We start from the raw sequence: 20,446 nt of genomic DNA, 5'->3' as shown, positions 1-20,446 counted from the left end.
TGGCCAGTAAGAAGTGATTTCTGTGGCTGGTCGCCACCAGTGGCTTTGGTTCAGATCAGGACAGCAGCTCAGCAGTGACGAGAGGAACCTGAGATGACTGACAATCAGAGTCCTAATGAATCTACAATGTTCTTGACGGTCACGGTCATGCTAAATCCAATGTAGAAAGAGGAAATTCATCCTAAAAACCCTTCAGATTATGTTTCATGTTTTCCTTGATCATTATATTTTGTTTGCTCTCAGCTTCAGAAAGTTTTGGCTCTAAAAAGGAGAGTGTTTGCAGGAATGTGGGTTGTAATGCTTGGTCATTAGTGGTGAGATGCGTAAAGTGAAACTTTGGCCTTAGTTTCTAAACTTCATTTAGACCAAATTACTCTTTTTAGTAGGTAAATGTGAGAAAATGAGAATAAACAAGTGAGCTGCCATGCTTTCTTCTGACAGTCTACACAGGCAGCTGCCTATGAAGTGTGGCCCTGTCCCAAATGACACTTATAATGTGTAGCTGCAGACTTTTGATGATTAGTTTACATGATGTAGTCCATGAAACCGTAAGGTGTTCAATTTGTCATTTTAGACCCTGTTTGAGGCCAATATTAGAATTATTATTATTATTATTATTTATTTATCATTATCACTTAAAATTGGAACTGGCCATCCATCATCTAAAACTCATTTAAAGTTAATCTTTTAAAGTTAATCTTTAAAACCACTAATAATGTAATAACACTCAACATGAATATCTATTTTTCATACTGTACATTATAATGCTGTGATGCCTAAATTCACTTATAGTATTTATATTGATTAATTTTTGTTTTCTGTTTTTTAATGTAAATGTATATCTTAAAGGGGTGGTTGATTATGATTTCACTTTTTTAACTTTAGTTAGTGTGTAATGTTGCTGTCTGAGCAAAAACAACATCTGCAAAGTTATGATGCTCAAAGTTCAATGCAAAGGGAGATATTTTCTTTTAAAGAATTCTCTGTTTAAGGACTACAACAAATGGCTGGTAGGGACTACAACGAGCTTCTTCCCAGGTTGATGACATCACTAACCCTAAAATTTACATAAACCCTGCCCCCAAGAACACTCAACAAAGGGGGTGAGGCCACGTTACTGCAATACAGTACCTAACACAAATGCAATAGCACGTCATAAAAGCAAGATGACAACATGACAAATTATAACCGTAATCAAACTAAACTATACCTGTTGTATCTTCATGCAGCATATATTCTCTGGCTCTGTAGGCATCTTAAAACAGTTCCCACATGAGCAATTTATAGATTATCATGACAGAATATGCTAATCAATGACTTTAAGATCAACTAACCATTCAGAAACGTCCTGCTGCGTTCTACATGTTGTCACTTCTTCTTGAGTCTCTCCATTATTGTCCGACTCCGTTTTGAACATAAAAGGCTGAACAGTTTCTAACATTTTAAGTGAGTCTTCGTGAGGTAATCAGCGCTGCTAACAGGAGCTCTTAACACTCTGCCCTCTTCTTGTAAGCAGCAGCTCATTTACATTTAAAGGGACGCACACAAAAACAGAGCATTTTTGCTCAGCCTCAAAAAGTGACAAATTTAACATGCTATAAAAATGATCTGTGGGGTATTTTGAGCTAAAACTTCACATACACACTCTGGGGACATCAGAGACTTATTTTACATTTTGTAAAAGTGGCATATATGACCCCTTTAAAAAATAATGTAGAATCTTAATATCAGCTATTTATTAGTTGTCGTTGTAAGTGCATTCCTCTTTTTTGTATTGAATAAAACAGAACCATATTCATAATCAACAAGATGTGTTTTGGTCAATCGGATCAAAAGTGGACGAGGGAGACACATACCCATGTGTCTCCACTTTCAACCACTTCTGTCCTGATTTCTTCTAGGGGAGGGTAAATGTAAGTGTTTTTTCAGATCTTTTGATCTAATGAACAAAATAAGCTTGCACAATTTACATATGAACGCGCCCGGAGATGACTGAAAAACACACGGAGAGCAGCAGTTTTCGCTTCTGCTCAGACAGCCGCAAGACCGGCCGAATGCTGTGAGTGTGTGTTAGAAATCAGGAATGGTGAGAGAACATTGTGCTTGGTACATTTTTTTGTCTTCAAACCAAACTTGGGTCTTCAGCTGACAAAGTTTAAATCCCATCTGACTAGCGTGCTTCACATAATACGCATTAGATTAGTAGGCGGCGAGTAGGCGGTCTTTTGTGGATGTTCAAACACATTCGACCACATGAGCGTTTACACCACGAAAGCAATCCGAAAGCAGAGGCTTTTTCGACTGCCTCTGGTAGTGGTTAAGCTCAAAACGTTTTAGACCCTGTTTATACCTGTATTTAGCGTCGTCCACTTGTGATCTGATCTACCAAAATGCATCTTATGCTGCCTTTACGTGCTATCAGAAATTTGATAATTCCCACTTCTGAAGTCATGATTACAAGCTCATCGCATTCAAGTTTCGAAAAGGGAGGGTGTTCATGTGCAATTTTTACCTAGGAAACTCGTATTTACGATAATTCCGAGAGGATGTTAAGGCAGCATAATACCAGATGTAAACAGGGCCAGAGAAGAGAAGAAATGTCACTGAAAGAGGAAGTTATTCTGATTAAAGATTATGAGTGCACCAATAAATCATTTATAGTAAATACTGCAATATTCAATAAAAAAATAAGAATGGTCTATTCTGATTTCATGGTGACTTTAAAAATTCAAAATTTCAGGAATGAATCTCACTAACTTACTCTAAATATTTATATATTTAAGTTTGATATTTTAATCGGGCCAGTGCTAAATCTTTGGGTAGGAGGTGGGCCCCACACTCCTGTCCCCCCTGGAGAGCTGGGTGAGTGCCTTAAATGGGTCTGGCCCACTTCAAAATCCCTTTGAACTGCCTGAAGTCTGGCTCTCTCTGATACTGCCAGGGTTTTGAAGTTTTGATTTATAACTGATTAATCTTTAGGATTTTGCCAGAAATACTGAAAATGACACACATGTACATGAGTGCACACACACTCACAGTCCACCAGCTTTCTCTTCCTCTGTCTTTCTGACTGGTGTTCCTCTTACTCGCTCCCTCGTTCTCTTTTGCTGGTTAGTTTTTTTCCAGACCATGCAGAATTTCTGTTCTCTTGTGTTCTTCTTAATAATTCATTCACCATATTTGCTGGATGCTTCTGTCTCTGTAGAGCATGCATTCATACACAAACCTACAACATATCTTTAATTAAAATAATTGAATTTTCAGGTTTTATCAATTATTCATGGCTGGTTAAAGGTTTCTCACAAATGCAGCCCATTAGTCCTGTACAGATTGTAAGCGTATTAATGTAATATGGTTCCAGTTCAGTGGTTATGACGAGAAGACCTCTGTGGCTCAGTGCAAACTCCTGCATAACACAACACTGACAGAGAGAGAGAGAAAAGGGACAGAAAGGAGAAAGATGTGATAGTGGTCTGTTGATAGTGATCCGAATTTTAACAGCAGATGACAAACAGTTGCCCATCTGCCCATATAAAACTGGATTCTCTCCAGGGACGGAAAGAGAGAGAGAGAGAGAGTGAGGGAGTATATATAGGCTATATGAAAATAGTATGATGTCACTATTTTGGCACATTTAGTGTTATTCATCTTTACTAAATAATGACTAAATCAATTCAGCTAAATCAATTAATCTTAACTTTTTAAATATTTTTTTTTTATTATGCACTACCAGTATTTCCTCTTTAGTAGAAATTTTCTGTAAGTCTCTTTTGAAACTATATTATACTGTATTTTGAAGCGCTAAACAAACTTGGATAATAATTAGTTAATGAGCTTTAACTTGAGTTAATGTTACTTATTAATTTGCACTAGTTATTTTACTTTATTTTTACATTTTACTTTACATTTTTCATTGGCAATACTAATATACAGTTTTTTCAGCAATAAAGCGTAAAAATACAATAAAAATTAAGAACAGAAGAAACAGAAACAAAAATTAAAGTGATTGAGAGAGAGAAAAAAATCACTCATAAATCTTCATGCTGTCAAGTGTATTGTCTTTTTAACCAGTCAACACGTCACTTTTACCCGGAGTTTAGCTTGACCTCCCAGCGCATGATGTCATGGCTGTGGCAGGTCACCGAGTCACTATGATATCTCGTCCAATGGGAGTTTAGTGCTTGACACATGTACATGATCTCATCCATACAACAATTCCATATGGAACTGTTATTTCTGCATCTGTGTCCATTACAACAGCAGGATATCTGTCTGTGTGGCCTCAGAAAGACAGAGATGTGACCAGAGACGGGGTGTAAGGTTCAAACGTGTGTGTGTGTGCTGTCACACAGTCTGAAGCAGAGCATATGACAATAGATCTGTTAATGAGATGGTATGTGTGTGTGTGTCTCTTTGAAACAGTTATAGCTGATTGAGGGGGAGGGTCCCGAGAGAGCTGAGGGGGGCCTGATTTGACCCCAGGGGTCGTGTCTCTCCACTAGACCACATTTCATTTCATATTTTCAGATAAAAGGCTCTCTCTCCTTTTTCTTTTTGACTAACACATTCGTTAAAGATCTGCCAAGCTTTGAAACGTTACTGAAAATAGATCTATTATAATCCTTTTTATCTCCTTAAACACAGCCAGGACTCATTCCTGAACACATAAACACCCTTAAATAAATATTCAGGGTTAAATACAAGTTAAGTTCTATTGACATTAGCACAGACAATAATTTCAGCTAACGCACTGGAATGGAAGCGTATGGGGCATACAATTGTTCCATAGACTTCCATTGAAAGTGCATTCCGGTCAAGTTTTTTACACTACTGTTCAAGAGTTTGTGGTCAGTATTTTATTTTTAAATTGATACTTCATTGAGGATACATTTAAATTTAATGGTGTTCTTCTGAATCTATTCATCAAAGACTCTTCAAAAATATAGCATTGTTTCCACAAAACTGTTAAATTTCAAATTGTAGTAATATTTCACAATATTTTGTTTCTTATTAAATATTACATAAATAATGATTTTGATCAAATAAATGCAGATATTGATAAAATAAATGCAGATATAGATTTTTTAAATTAAGTAAGAAAGTCAATTATTTTCTCTGGTAATAATACACACACATATTTAGGTAAGAGATTAGATTGTATATAGTATGCCAGGCAGCATAGATTATTATACTTGATTCTGATTGGTCAATTGCAGCATTTACATACACATACTTCTTACCCAAAGTATATGAACATGAAATTTTGAGTTGTCTCTTTTTTAATGCTCTACCTGAGATCCTGGTCTTCTATCAACAGTTTTACGCTTAAAATAAATACAGTATATATTATAATAAGTACATACACTGTAAAAAAAAAAAAAAAATCCCCATAAAATTACGGCAAAAAGAAAAGAAAAAAAAAGGCAGTTGGGGTTGCCAGAACTTTACCGTAAAAATATGGTAGCAACATTTTAGGTTTTGCAGGACAGCGCTTAGTTTACTGTCTGTTTTACAGTTCAAAACTGTGTAATTTAAAGGTTTATTTTGTAATAATTACGGTTCATAACTGTTTATTTTACACACTGTAAAAAATAAATAAAAATCTGTTAAATTTAAGGTAAAAAACCCAGCAGCTGTGGTTGCCAGAAATTTACTGTAAAAAATATGGTAGCAACATTTTAGGCTTTGCAGATTTAACTTAAATTTGCAGTAATAAACCGTATTTCATTAACTGATATAATGTTAACTTACCAACCTATTGAAGTACTAATATCTGTTTTGTACCATTGTAATACACTGACAACCACCAAACACAGTGGTGATGAGAGTCACATGATGAATCAAAGCTCATCACAAGCAGCTTTTCCACAAGCTGAGAAGGACAATACTAATACAGTATATAGAAGGTGCACACAGTGTCATTCACACAAACACTAAACACCATCATGGTAACACATATGAAATTTAAAAATGCAATAAACATTAATTTTAAGACAGCATTAGATGTAACATAAAACCCTAATGTACATAACTGATTAGAAAAAACTAAGAAGAAACGAAAATACATCAAATGTGACGTGTCACGCAGGGAATTGAGGGAATGTCAATTTACGTTTTTTCAATGTGAATTATACAATGACTTAGTTTTCACTTCCAAAAACTGTTAATTTAAGGTATTTTACTGTAAAATTACATTATATGTACCGTTAAATCTATTACGGTTATTCAGTGTATGTATATGCTGCCATTGGCCATCAGGTATTCCACAGAGCAATACATTTTCTAAGACAACACAGGACCAAACTACATTGCGTATTAATAACACAAAGTCACAAGAAAAACACAGCACACATTAAAGACAACATAACCCCAAAATGTCACAACACAGAATGAGCAGGCAACACGATGACAGATATCAAACCGCACCATAAACCAAAACAATGCAGAAGAGGCTGCCAGATGAGATGAATCTTGACTGCACTACTGCTACAGGAAACCAAACCCACTTTAAAAGCTACAAATGTAATGAGATCTGATTATTGTACTGCACTTCCTGGGGTCATATATACATGGAAAACTCGATCTACTTGTTTTCCAATGTTGAGAATCAATTTTTCACACTTGGCAGAAATGATTGGAAGCGTTTAGTGTTTGGAAAAGTGGAAGACATCAATGATGTACTGGAAGGGGAAGTTACTTTGTGGTGGGATGCCATTTAGTTACTCTCCTCTTTTTCTCTTTCCATCGAACAATCCCTTTCCACCCTTTATCACACCCTTCCGCAACTCTTTCTCTCTATCTCACACCCCTCCCCCCGCCGTCTCTCTCTTTCTGATCCATTTTTCATGCTTCAATCTATTTTCTCTCCTCCATTTGCAATGGTTTACTGTAACTTGTCCCCCTCCCCGTCCCATTCTGTGAGTGCATTACGAGATTCTCTCTCTCTCTTTTGGTGTCCTTCACTTTCTCTGTCTCTCTCTGCCATATTATCTATTCCTCTCATCCCTGCTCACGTAGTCTTTTATCTCTCTCATGGGCCATCCATCTCTCTCTCCATCTCTCTCCTATTAAACACCACCCCTCAATTAATCTGCTCTCCATCCCTCTGTTTAAGGTTATAGCCCAATCTCTCTCTCTCTCTTGCTGTCCCTCTGCAGTAATTGCTTGTGTGATCCATGATACATGCCTGCTGTCCCTCAAAAAGCAGTTTTTGTTGACTACATTGCAGCAGTGAGTCACAACACACAGACAAATACATGCGCAAAACAACAAAAATGTAACATGTTTAGACTTTTATTATGTTCCAGTTTCATCAGACTTTAAATATAAAAGGGGTGAAGCAACTATTATACCCATAAATATTTTTGCAAATTTTGCATGCATATATACGCACACTACCTTTCAAAAGTTTTGAAACATTCATAATAATAATAAATGTTTCTTGGGCACTAAATCAGCATATTAGAATGATTTCTGAAGGATCATGTGACACTGAAAACTGGAGTAATGATGCTGAAAATTCAGCTTTGCCATCGCATGTATAAATTAAATTTTAAAATATATTCAAATAGAAAATTATTTATATTTTTACTGTATTTTACAGTACAATAAATGCAGCCTTGGAGAGCATAAGAATGATAGTAGATAGCTGTTCCCAGGTGAATGTTATGTCACCCAAAGAATTAATATTCATGAGTCAATCTAATAAGGTATCGGTAATGTGTTTACCCACTTTTCATATTGTTCCGACATCCTTCCATATAACATAAATGACTACATTTGAATAATACCGTATTAAGGATTTATAATCATTTCGCATATATACACATATATATAAAAAAAATCAAACAGTTACAGATTTTGATAATCAGTAATGCACCGGATCAGGATTCTGTTCCATCAGTACTTTAAAATACAATTCCACACAGATAAAACATCTAAATTTAAAGGTTGTTGTCTGGGACAGGACACAGCTTTGGTGAGCCCATCTTCACGGCTGTGGTTGAGAGAGGAAGAACGGACACATTGATGTGTGTGTGTAAGTGTTTGCACATGCTTACACATGAGAATCTCATATTCAGATGAAATGAATATAGACTTACACATGAAATCCTGAAACCAGCGTTCTGACCGGTTAACCAGACAGGATGTCCACTCCCTCAGGGTCACCTTCTTATTCTTGTTCTTGTCACATGACCTGCACACACACATACCGTATTGTTGAATTCTACAAGTGGACTCTCTTTGCCTCTATCTGTCTCTTTTTGATTTCTCCATCCCTCTACATCTCTCTCCGCAGCTATCAGCTGTAAAGGACACCACTCACATTAGAACAGTGGGAAGGCAATAAGCATTCACAGCTCTGAATGAGAGAGAGACAGATCAAGTGGATGAGTGAGAGAAGAGAGAGATTGAAAGAGGATGGGAGAGAGAGGGGTGGGTGACATCCTGAAGGCATGTGTACTATAATCAGAGGGATGCTGGGGAGGGTTTGCAGTAATATTATGCAAATACAGAGAAGGTCAGACAGGAGAAAACACCACAAAATCACAGTGGCGAGGTGATTGTGTGTGTCTATAGGCACTGGTGTCATTTTCTTTGTGTGTGTTACTGGAAGAATCTTTGAGCGCAGTGCTCCAGTGGCATCCGCTTATAGTGAAGCTTTCTCAGATCTCTCCTGCTTAACTTCCCGTCCCTGTTACGATCCAACAGAACAAACCTCCTCTGAAAGAGAAAGGGAGAAAAGAAGAGAACATGTGAGACAAAAGAAAAAAGATCAGGACTTTTATCACAAATTCACAATTGAATTTAAAAGAAGGTCACCTATTCCACTGGCTGAGATTTTTAATTGGTGCTCTATTTTGTGTCTGATTAGAAATGGTAGAAAATCACATTGAATTTTATTTATTCTCAAAAAATATTTATTTAAATTCTCATTTATTTACCTAATTATATTACTGAAGCTAAATAAGCATTAAGCTTTTGATTAGCAAGCTTACAGGCTTAGAATAACACTAATTGGTTCAGAAAAGAGCTGAATCCCAAATGATGTACAGTAGGCTACTACAGACTGCATACAAACACTATGTGAAATTGTATTTTAAAGTACAGGTCTTCTCTATCGTTTGCTTGATTTCCGGGATATTGTGAATAATTTGCGGGTGTTAGGTAGCTGTGGAATTCCGGGAGAGGTGGAATGTCTGGTACTTTGACATAAAGTGAACAGACTTCTCCCACACTATGGCTAAGGGTATCTACAGTGGCTGAGAGAGCTCAGTGCTGCAACTGAAGAAAACATTGTAAGTATTTGCAGCACATAAGTTGTCAAACTGATAAAGATGTTTTCTTAATTTGCTGGTGTTTCTTCTATTTGCATGGCCACCTTAAGTATCCCATCATGCATCATGTTTAGGAACTCACATCTCTCACGCTCTGAAACCGGAAGCACCACAATTACTAATTTGTGTCGTCTGTTACATAGGGACTACTGAACAGACGTTTAGAAGTTTATTTTAAAATGCAAAGTACTGAAAATCAAAGTTCTACACACACACACTTGCGATCTTCATGGCCACTTTAACACTTGAGCAAAATACAGGAAATACATCATGTAAGTAGACAAGTGGTCAAGTGTAAAGATCGCAGTTTTGGATAATTGGATAGGCCCTTCATTTCTTTTTCGATAATTGGCTACACTGGGATGTACGTCACAATACTGAAGAAAAAATCAGTCTCTATTTCCATTACATCGAGACTTTGATGGTTGTTTACTAAACATAAGTAAACAACCATCCAGAGCCTGGTGGTCTAGAGTTTGGTGGTCTCAGTTTTTCCACATCCGGTGGTCCCAGAGGTCCTACCGCCATTGGCTGCACTTCCTTTGATGGCAGTCGCCATCTTATGTGTTTGGGCCACACACGGCTACAGCTTCTCCATAGGTGGCGGTGTCCGCAGCACGTGAACCCTCGGCCTGTCTGGTAACAGCCAAGGTAACTATCACTGAACTCTGCCTGCTCTAACACGGCCAAGGAGGCCACCTTTGAATTCTCTGCTCTGACATGACCACAGAAGTCATCCCTGAACCCCCTGCCTGCCCGCCTGCTCTGACACGACCACGGAGGTCATCCCTGAACCTACTGCCTGCTCTGACACGACCTCGGAGGTCAACCATGAACTTTCAGTCTGCCCTTACACAACCATGGAGGTCGCTCATGAACTCTCTGTAAGCTCTGACATGAACACGGAGGTCATCCCTGAACTTTCTGTCTGCTGTGACTCGAGCATGGAGGTCATCTATGAACTCTCTGCTCGTCCTGTATTGGCCAAGGAGGCCTTCTCTAAGCCCTCTGCAACAGCCACAGAGACCGTTTGTAACCTCTCTGTGCTCTCTATTTTCCACTTGCTCAATTGTAGTGGTCGTCTGATTCACCATGGTGGTCTCTAGCTCCTCCTGATCCACCGTAGTGGTCTTCTGCTCCACCATGGGGAACTTCAGTCCCGCCTGCTCTGCTGTGGTGGTTTTCTGCTCCACCATGGTGGTCCCTAGCTCCGTATGATCTACCGTGGTAGTCTTCTGCTTCACCGTGGGGGGATCTTCAGACCCGGCTGTTTTGCCGTGGTGGTCATTTGCTCCGGCATGGGGATCTTCAGACCCTTCTCTGCTGTTGTGGTCTTCTGCTCAGCTATGGGGATCTTCAATCCCATCTGCTCTGCTGTGGTGGTCTTCAGCTCTGCTGAGATGGTCTTTGGTCCCGTCAGCTCCGCCTGGCCGCCCCTGCTGGCTCTGCCATGGCCACCTGCTTTGCCGGCTCCACCCAGGCTCTCTGACCCTCCTCAATCTCCAGTTCCACCACACTGGCCTGGCCCTCCGTCACTCCCCCTGTTCCACCTCCACCTTTGCCTTCCTTGCCTGTGTCCGGATTTATCAGTTTTGCCTAGATTTTCTTTTATGTTTGTTTGAATAAATATCTGCTGCATCTGGATCCTACTCTCGTTCCTCTGAGACAGCCACCGTTACGTTTTCCATTTGAGGGGTTTTAAAATCACATTATATGCTGCTGTTAGCTTTAGCATGATAAGCCTCTCTCTTTCCACTGCTTAGTGAAACCTTGAATTCATCTTTCTTTTGGAACTCAATACAGCATAGTTTTTATGTGTTTTTTTTATGGTTCCCTTTTAATCATTTAAAGATAATCAAAGAGCAAATGATCATTGTCTATTTATAGGTGTTTCTTCTATCATAAAAGGTATCATTTTTCAGCCTTTGTTTTCTCTGGAGACCTGCATAGATGGGGACGGTTAGTGTGGATCTACAAGAACCAAGATAATTTTGACTCTTGACACATTTTTAAAGCATCACACATACACACAATATTTACCACAACAGCAGCATTTGTTGTAAAGTATTTGTGTAGTGTGTATGGTAAGCAAAAAGCGTGCATGCAGTGTGTACTATGATCTAAGGGTGACATTTTTTGTGTGTAACCTGTGCGAGCTGGGTTCGCTGTGTGTGTGTGAGGCAGCTTTGCGAGGGTGCCGCTGGTGTGTATCTCTCTCCCATTCTGCTGAGGAGTAAGAACCAGTCCAGCAGACGGTAAGGGAACTGACCGAACTCTTCCTGAGAACACTCTGCCCTGCTCACTGACAGAGAAACCACATCACAATTCATAAATGTGCATTTAAGTATAATGAAACTGAAATGAAACTGAATGAAGTTTTTGCGTGTGTAAATTTCTACCCAGACAAACTCCACTATGTGCCTTGCCAATGCGCCGTTTTTTGCGGCAGGCTTCCTTGTGAAGCAGACACTCGTTGCTGTACGTCTTCCCTAAAACGCTGCACACTGGTGCCCCCTGCCTGTAGCAAACAACACATACAAACACAAATGCCCAGCAGGTAACAATGCTAAATGCAAATAATAAAATGCTACTAACTATAATTATGCTAAAAAAGAAGCTTATTTTGTAAAAGGAACGAGAAAATGCTCTTCATATCTTTTTGTTGTTGACATCACAGGCTGTGCGTCATTTCAAACTGTAATATTTTGGCATTAATTAATCTGTCACTTACTTACATGAAGCAGCCAAATTAGGCAGATGCCAACATGGCAGATGCCAACAACACAGTGCGACATTAAAAACTTGAATAAAACTACACAAGATACAAGATACAGACTGCATTAAATTCACTTACATTGAGGATAAAAATGCTTTGTGCCTAGACTGCCTCAACGTTTTTTTGAGCAGTGAATTACTGGCATGAAACCAAGAGACATTTAGAAACCCAAACGGTTGATTTTAACATGCTAACAATTTAGGATTTTGCTGGAGTCATACAATTCAAGGTACAGTAATATTAATGAATTTCAAGATTTGCATTTAAGGACATTTTGATTACTTTTGTATGATAATTAATATTGTTGTTGGATCACCACTGGATGTAGAAAGAAGTAAAGCTAGTTATAGTCAATTAATCTTAAAACTGTTTAATTGGTTAAGATGTTAATCAACAGTCTATTAACTTGTCAAAAACTGCTTTTGAAGGATATGTTTTAATATAATTATATAATATTTTTTGAACTGCATCAGCATCTTTTTTAAGTTGTAAAGCAATATTTGTGGTGTGTTATAGCCCTTAAGCACATCTTTTCTTTTCCTGCATGTGGCCTTTATCTGCATTATAGACTAAGTGCACAGAGCGAATATACCAGTAGTTAAATGTCTGGGCTGCTGGTTTGATTCCAAGAAGTCTGTGAGCCATAAGGAGTGTCTTACGTCATTATTCTGTTCTTAATCATGACACTGCGCTCTGAGCCTCACTGTTCATGCCGCTGGCTCACTGTAAGTAGCTTGGCATTGAAATCAGCTCAGGTGTCTTGGAAAATTGTTATTAATTTGTCGGTGTGTGTGTCTTACCATGGGCAGGTCTTTGGACACACACATTTAGGGGCGAGAACTCCCCCCTCCTTTACTACTTGGCACCAGGAACCAATAGGACTGTGACATTTCAACAACTGGCACAGTGATTCTGGGGAGAGAAAAAAAGAGAGAGATGAAAATAGAAAGAGAGAATGAGTTTAATAGCAAAAACAAGGAAGCAATTTTTTATACTGAATAAATAATGGACAAAAACTAGTGCCAAGAGTGCCATTAAATAACTGTCTCACCCGGATCCACTCTGCCCAAATACGGCCTCAACTTTTCTTCAGCCTGCCTTTGTTTACGCTGAGCTCTTCCACCCTTACACACACACACACACACACACACACACACATATACAGTCATTCCCATGGGACACATTCTGTGATATTGTTACATTTCTAGTGTAAAAATGTGCTAGAAGGACATTTTTGATACACTAAACCATTTTACATTTTTGAAAGAAGTCTCTTATGCTGCCAAGACTGCATGTATTTGATCAAAAATACAGTAATATTGTGAAATATTACAACAATTTTAGCTGTTTTTTATTTTAATATATTTTAAAACATAATTTATTCCTGTGATGGCAAAGCTGAATTTTCAGCATCATTACTCCAGTCTTCAGTGTCACATGATCCTTCAGAAATCAATCTAATATTCTGATTTGCTGCTCAAGAATCATTCCTTCTTATTATCAATGTTGAAAACAGTTGTGCTGCTTAATATTTTTGTGGAAACCTAAATACTTTTTTTCAGAATTCTTTGATGAACAGAAAGTTCAAAAGAACAGCAATATTTGAAATAGATTTTATTGAAAAAATCCAAAAGTCTTTACCAAACTTATAATCAATTTAAAGAGCATTGCTGACCCCAAACTTTTAAACGTTAGAGATGTATCTCTGTGTTAGTGCGTTACACTGTGAGCATTTTTAGGCCACACATTTTAAGACTCTGTGTCAAAAGATTAACTTTTCAAACCTTCTCAAATCTTGAGAACATGTGAATGGCCCCTAAAGATGTAAACTGTAAAACAATGAATGTCAACCACAAATAGTTCAAGACAATACCCCTCTAAAGGGGGGCTGGACCACCCAATCATGGTCTTGGTCCAAAAAAAAAAGTAATTAAATTTACATTCACTGCCTTTGTAGTAAACAACAATGAGCTGTAATTTATTTTTCAATTATCTTAAGTGCTTTTCTTGATCTTTGAGTTTTCAAATATATGAGAGAATTACTGAGCATGTTTAGGAGTCGGACTTGATGGATGAGTGTCATATTGCAAAAGCATGTGTGCAGAAATACTCTTTAAGAGAGAGAGAGAGAGAGAGAGAGAGAGATGTAAAGAAGAATGAGAGAGAAAGAGTGGAACATGTACATTTACAGCAGTCTGTTAACCATTACAGCACAGTAAGTGTGAAAACTTTTAGATTTTTTACAGACATAGGCTGCGCCGTTCACTCACTTTTAATACCTTTATCTCTTTCACAACCTTTAACTCTTTCAAAATTACCTTGTTTGTATACTGATGGTATCCTATAATAAACTTTATATAAACTTTCAGAATAAAACAAATCCTAGAAAAATTGATACCTTTTGTTTGCTTGTTCCAGACAGGCTGTGGATTAGTTTTCATAGAAGATATTTTTTATTGACCCTTATAGACTGTGTTGCGGAAAATTACTTTTAAAAGTAATGCATTACAATACTCCCTAAAAAAGTAACAAATAGCGTTAGTTACTTTTTATGAAAAGTAATGCGTTACATTACTTTTGCATTACTTTTTCTCACCTGGGCTGGGCTTGCTTGCTTGTTTTTTAATAACAACAAAAAAGTTATATTTTTGGCAAATGTTAAGGCCCTTTCACACCAAAAGTGAAATGAATAAGCCTCAGGCTGAAGGAAATGCATATTTACGCCTGTACAGTAGAGGGCGCAGCTCAAACAGACCTTTCAGGTGTGCTGCCACTCTGGATTAAAGAATAACAAGATACAGGCGAAGAAAGTTCAAGGCTGTGTCCGAAATCGCCCCCTATACACTTAAATAGGGCACTATTTGAGGGGACAGCCATTTTAGTGGTGTTCGAAACCGTAGTGGACGATGTTGAGTGCACTCATTCAATCACACAATACACCGCAATAACGAATGTACAGCAGATGCACGCTCAACGGCTTGAGAATACCCATAATGCACGGTGAGAATCGCGCGCTGAATGAATTCCCACGTCTCGCCAGGAGATGGCGCCCGTAGCTGAATCAATCAATCATCCATTCATTTTCCAAACCGCGCTGGTCCAACATAGTATAAATTCCTTTTTAAATTGATCATTAAATCGTTTAATTAAGGTTTGTACATGCTAGTTTGCATGGCAGCGTTCAACATAAATATTCATTACTACTGGAGCTACCAGTTTGCTACGTTTCAAATTATTATTATACAGCAAGCACAAACTATGCGAAAATGGCAGCCCTTCCGGCGCACTCAGTTTCCGAATTCACTCACTCGTTTCATTCACTCCTTCAAGTGGACTATATTAGTGAAGTAATGTAGGGAATAGTGAATGAGGGTATAGGGGGCGATTTCGGACACAGCACAACACTCTTATTTCTAATTCTAATCTAAAGTAATTTTTGCTTAGTATGGTTGATTTAGATCAAATGAATTAGATTAAATGTCAGCAGCAAAGACATTGGTTAATAAAGTTAATTATTACAGGTTTGCGTAAAATTCTGAAATTGCATTTCACTGTTTTTATTCATTTTGAGGAAACTGAATGTTTTCATGCAAGTGAGATGAGTAAATGCATGTTCACCTTTAGTCTAGAACTACAATAACCATCATGTTTACACAGCCCACACAACACCTCTGCACTTTATTTCTCTCAACATGGGGACAGGAGAGCTGTCAGTCAATAAATGTGAAAAGTAACTTGTGTTACTTATTTGAAAAAGTAACTTAGATATTTTGTTGTAAATTGAAAAAAATAATGTGTTACTTTACTAGTTACTTGAAAAAGTAATCTGATTACATAACTCAAGTTACTTGTAATGCATTACCCCCAAGACGACAACTGACTGTTTTTATGAGTGAGTAATTTGAATCGTTCACAATAACGGCACTCTTGCTTGTGTGATACTGCACAGCATATATAGGACTACAATAGTTTGACTTAAAATTGAATTATTAATTTGACAATTCGAACATACTTTTTAATTTGACCTTCACCTACAAATGCTTGTTTGATTCATGTAGTTAAATATCACGGTAAAATAAATTAAATTGACAAATATACATTTAAATATTTAATGCTATAAGATGTTGTTAAATAGAACAATAAAATGATAACAGGCAATTTTTTAATGTCAATTTTAAATCGCATTTCAAAAAATACATTTGCCAGTTGCTTATCATATTTAAAATATAAGCACATTAGCAACATGTTCCATAGCAACTATAAACCACTTACCATGACAACACCAAGGTGAAAGGCCATTGTCAAGAACAACAGATGACAGAGCAGGTGCATGGCTCACAGAAGGATGTTTATGGATCTGAAACATGTGTTCAACAGGTGACTTTTAAAGTTCAAGATCTCAAAATCTCACCCAGAATGCACTCATAAAGTTTTGTCATAAAGTTTGTTTCTCCGAACTAAAACTTCTCCGAATGAGTATAGGGGAATGAGGATTGTGTTTAAAAATTAATCATTCTCTCCCAAAGATTTGAATCTTCTTGAGGACATCCTGAGAGACATACTTCATTTCATCAAGAAAACACAGGACTAATGAACACTGCACACAATACATACAGTAAAAACAATATCCATGTATAACGATCTACACTATCCTATTAACCTGATATGTAAAAAAAACAAAAACAAAAGCAAGATCATACTTATTAATGTCGAGACAACAGTTCTCAAAGCACTACTCTTGATCAAAGCTGATTCCGTCTGATCGCTCTTCTCTTTAAACAACTCACAGTATTGTGTATAAGCCCCGGAGTGCTCATTAGAAGTGTGTGTGTGTGTGTGTGTGTGTAGAATGTAGTGGCCCCATCACTGGGAAGTCATTACTGTATGTTACGGCTCAGAGCAGATAGAGTTACGCTAACAGAGCAGTCGTACTGACAGAATCACTGTTTCATTTCTTTGCTATTTCTTTTAATTGGTGTTGAAATTCTTACCAGTCTCTCCTCTCTTATGATCTTTCTTTCAGTGCCTTTTTTTAATCTCTTTGCCTCCTTCCTCTTCTCTTCTCTTCTCTCTCCATATTCCCTCTCACACTATCAAACAGACAAATACCTTTCTTTTCCCTCTGCCCCTCCTTCAGGTTGGTCCCCCCCCCACCATCTTCTCTCTTCATTTGATAATCTATTTCTACCGTCTCGTCTTACCTGGCCCTCCACTCCATTTCCTCTCCTGCTTTTTCTGGCTTCACCTGAGAAGTCCTTAATTAGCAATCCATTAGCAGCATGGATGCGCACACACACTCCCACTCACCTCCACTTACACATGGCCTGTGAAAAACATCTAAAGACACCATGAAAACCTCAACTCTCTCTCTTTTCTCTCCTCCTACTCTGTACTGCATTCTTCCATCTGTTTTTTTGGCCTGTAAATCTTTTTGTCTGTGGAGTAATGCCAAGCTCAATGAGAACCAGAGCTCTCTTACTCTCTCTTTATCTCTTTCTCTCTCTCACACACACATAAACATACGAAATCGAGGGCACTGGGCCGGATGGCATGAGTCTAAAACTATGCTTTGAAATTCAAAAACTGTCATAATAATCTACAAATCTTCACAAACTAAAGTCACAGAAAACTTCATATGATCATGTTTTTCCATGTGTAAAGCTTTTGCAGGTGCTGATGTGTCTATTTTAAAGACGTTTGATTATAGTCACAGGCAAATACATAAATAATGTCCTCTGTGGTGTCCTGCCGCCTTAAATATCTGACCTCTGTGCCCTTTGACCTCAACATGAATCACTTCGGCAAGACAGTTTGTTTTCTATTCATCACTTTTCCTTTTGTTTTTGTCACATTGGTGAGAGATCTCCCACATGTTGATTCATATGTTATTCATTTAGCATAAACAGGAAACAAGCGCTTCCATTATGCACCTGCACTAGAGCACGAGCAGTTGTTTGATGGCGCCATCTGGTGTTCACAGTATAAAGTGTTAGTAAAACTGAGACGTCAAGTCAAGTCACATTTATTTATATAGCACTTTATACAATACATATTATTTCAAAGCAGCCTCACCGCAATAAACAGGAAAAGAACAGTGTTGATGTTTTTTTCCCCTTGGAGAAACTAGTTATACTTTTTATATTTTGGTAATATTTTTGCAAATAATGTTTTGAATCAGTATATGCTGTGAATATAAAACTACAAAGGGCAGGGATTGAAATGACTTATGACATATTTAATATATAAAGTAAATTTATCCTAAAAAATATCATCATATTATATCAGTATATTTCATAACCTTATCTGCAAATAGGTGCGCACTGCGCATCCACTGAAGCTTGAGTGTAGGATTTTGGCAGGACAAATACTGTAGCGCTTTCTGTTGCTAAAGATGTTGGCAGCAATTCTCTTTTATACTTTCACAATCTCAGGCTGTTTGAAAGGCTGAAATCTCTAAGGTTTTTGAGCAGATGAAATTTTAATAGCTGGAGCTGAGAGTTTTTCCCAGTCTATCAAGGAGAAAGAAAAACTGTGCTGAACCAGTATTGGAGACGAGATGTACCTTGTTGCAATATGCACAAGTACAATGGAATTGTTAAACGTGCTAATCCTTAGTGGCACAAAAATCACCAGACACCACTACCATACTGTGTACAAGCAGTATGGCAGACAGACAACATGAAGCAGGTATAAAGTATTAAAGTGGTGATGTAACAGAAGTAGTGACATCTTTGCTTCATACTGTGACTTATCCAAGTGAAACTTTACGGTGAGGACATGGTTCTATCCATCAGTTGTTGATTAGATAGAGGCTGATTTGAATGAGAGCTTGTAGTTGATTGGGCTGGTGTTTATGCAGACTAAGGGTATATTTACATTACAACAATGTACAAAAAACGGAAAAGTTTTTTTGTGTGTGTGTGCAGATGACAACATTGTCACACCGATCCCCATTCACACGGATCTGTGAAAACGACTAAAATCGCTGTATTATGCATGCCAGGCCAGTAGTTGGTGATGTTACTTTGTAAAGAAAGCACCTACGCACATAGGCCTATGCTTTATTTCACAGAGCACTCACACCAAATGTGCATGCCCATAGACTAAACACATAATACGCATGTGTATACCGTCACCGTTTTCACAGATTCACGTTTTTGAAGTTTTCTTGGAAACGATGAAGGTATCGTTTTCAAAAACTTGCACTTTGAAACCAGTTTTCAAAAGCTTGCATTTTCAGGCCTCTAAACGATGTCATGTAAAACAGAAAAGTTTTTCTTTTGCGTTTTTTGCGTTCAAACGACAGCGTTACCAAATGATCCAGTTCACACAGATCTGCGAAAGCGATTAAAAATGCTGTATTATGCATGCCAGGCCAGTAGTTGGCGATGTCACTTTGTAAAGAAAAACTAAGCGACTATAGATTGAAATCATGATATGCGCATGACATCAACATTTTCAGAAATTTGCTTTTTTGTCATTTACACATCAGTGACAATAATTTTCAGAAACTTGCATTTTGAAACCAGTTTTCAAAAGATTGCGTTTTTTATGCCCTCAACATGAACGGCCAAAACGCACAAAAAGTTTTTCATTTTTAGCTAAAAATAGTGTCTTGTAAACGGCCCCTAAAAGACTGGAGAAGTCCGGCATACGTCACCAGAAAGAAGTCTATGTTTCACCAGAAGATCCAGTTATGTTATTTTGATTAAGAATTACGAGGACAAATCAAATTTTTTTTTAATAAAACCATTTTTGGATGAAACACTTACAATAAAACCAATAACATGAATTTATATTATTATTATTCCATTTCACGTTGACTTTGCCTCTCTCTCTCTCTGAGCGAGTTAAAGAAATGGGATTCAGTTTGGGAAACATTGTCACAGTACCTAATATTGGGCCCACAGGAGAGTAGGCACACCCATAAACATGTTGACTCAGGCCCTATGAATTTTATCTACTTAACTACTATGATTTGTGTTTTAATAGTTGTGTGTGTGTCTGTGTTTATGCTGTAAATATAGCCTAGTATATACATTACGGAACTTTGTCAAAAAACAAACAAAAAACACAAAAACACAAATCTACCCAAAAAAACAAACAAACAACACAACAACAACAATAACAACAAAGCAGGGCCATGCCTGCAATACCTGACTGGGTTGCTTGTTTTTAAACATAACATTTAGAAAATTGTTGTGGTAACCTAGTAGAGGTGGGCCCCTCAAACCTACATTTTGCCCTTCTAGCAATAGGCTAGCCAACAGATATATCACACACATTTGTAATTATACGTAAACTGCAGATCACGTCTTTAGTAGCCTACATA

General features: G+C 37.7%; 1 protein-coding gene and 1 long non-coding RNA gene across 4 annotated transcripts in view; one reads left to right on the top strand and one right to left on the bottom strand.

Moving 5' to 3' along the window:
* Positions 1-20,446, top strand: part of LOC127498962 (uncharacterized) — a 425,088-nt gene that overhangs the window by 176,442 nt on the left and 228,200 nt on the right. The gene's annotated exons all lie outside the window — the stretch shown is intronic.
* On the bottom strand, positions 7,278-17,489 carry sparcl2 (SPARC-like 2). Of its 3 annotated transcripts, XM_051868980.1 has the most exons (10): positions 17,316-17,489; positions 17,106-17,204; positions 16,387-16,471; positions 13,166-13,238; positions 12,915-13,026; positions 11,738-11,856; positions 11,486-11,640; positions 8,612-8,724; positions 8,103-8,197; positions 7,278-7,996 (listed from the first exon to the last, which is right to left on the bottom strand). In XM_051868980.1, exons 3-10 carry the CDS (start codon positions 16,444-16,446, stop codon positions 7,944-7,946), a joined length of 780 nt encoding a protein of 259 aa, XP_051724940.1. In that variant the 5' UTR covers positions 16,447-16,471; positions 17,106-17,204; positions 17,316-17,489; the 3' UTR covers positions 7,278-7,943. The 3 variants fall into 3 exon arrangements, with proteins under 3 accessions (XP_051724940.1, XP_051724941.1, XP_051724942.1); XM_051868981.1 differs by lacking the exon at positions 17,106-17,204; XM_051868982.1 differs by lacking the exons at positions 17,106-17,204; positions 17,316-17,489 and adding an exon at positions 16,815-17,038.

This window comes from Ctenopharyngodon idella, chromosome 17 (genome assembly GCF_019924925.1).
Source record: "Ctenopharyngodon idella isolate HZGC_01 chromosome 17, HZGC01, whole genome shotgun sequence".
Classification (NCBI taxonomy): domain Eukaryota; kingdom Metazoa; phylum Chordata; class Actinopteri; order Cypriniformes; family Xenocyprididae; genus Ctenopharyngodon; species Ctenopharyngodon idella.
The sequence above is the reverse complement of the archived record's forward strand: the minus strand, read 5'-3'. Positions and strand labels throughout refer to the sequence as shown.

Excerpts from the sequence above, each read along its gene's own strand:
- sparcl2 (XM_051868980.1), bottom strand. The coding sequence starts at position 16,446 with ATGCACCTGCTCTGTCATCTGTTGTTCTTGACAATGGCCTTTCACCTT. Across the intron at positions 11,641-11,737 it reads ACATAGTGGAGTTTGTCTGG|TGAGCAGGGCAGAGTGTTCT; the intron begins GTAGAAATTTAC and ends TTTCTCTGTCAG. Across the intron at positions 8,725-11,485 it reads AGCGAACCCAGCTCGCACAG|AGGAGGTTTGTTCTGTTGGA; the intron begins GTTACACACAAA and ends TTTCTCTTTCAG.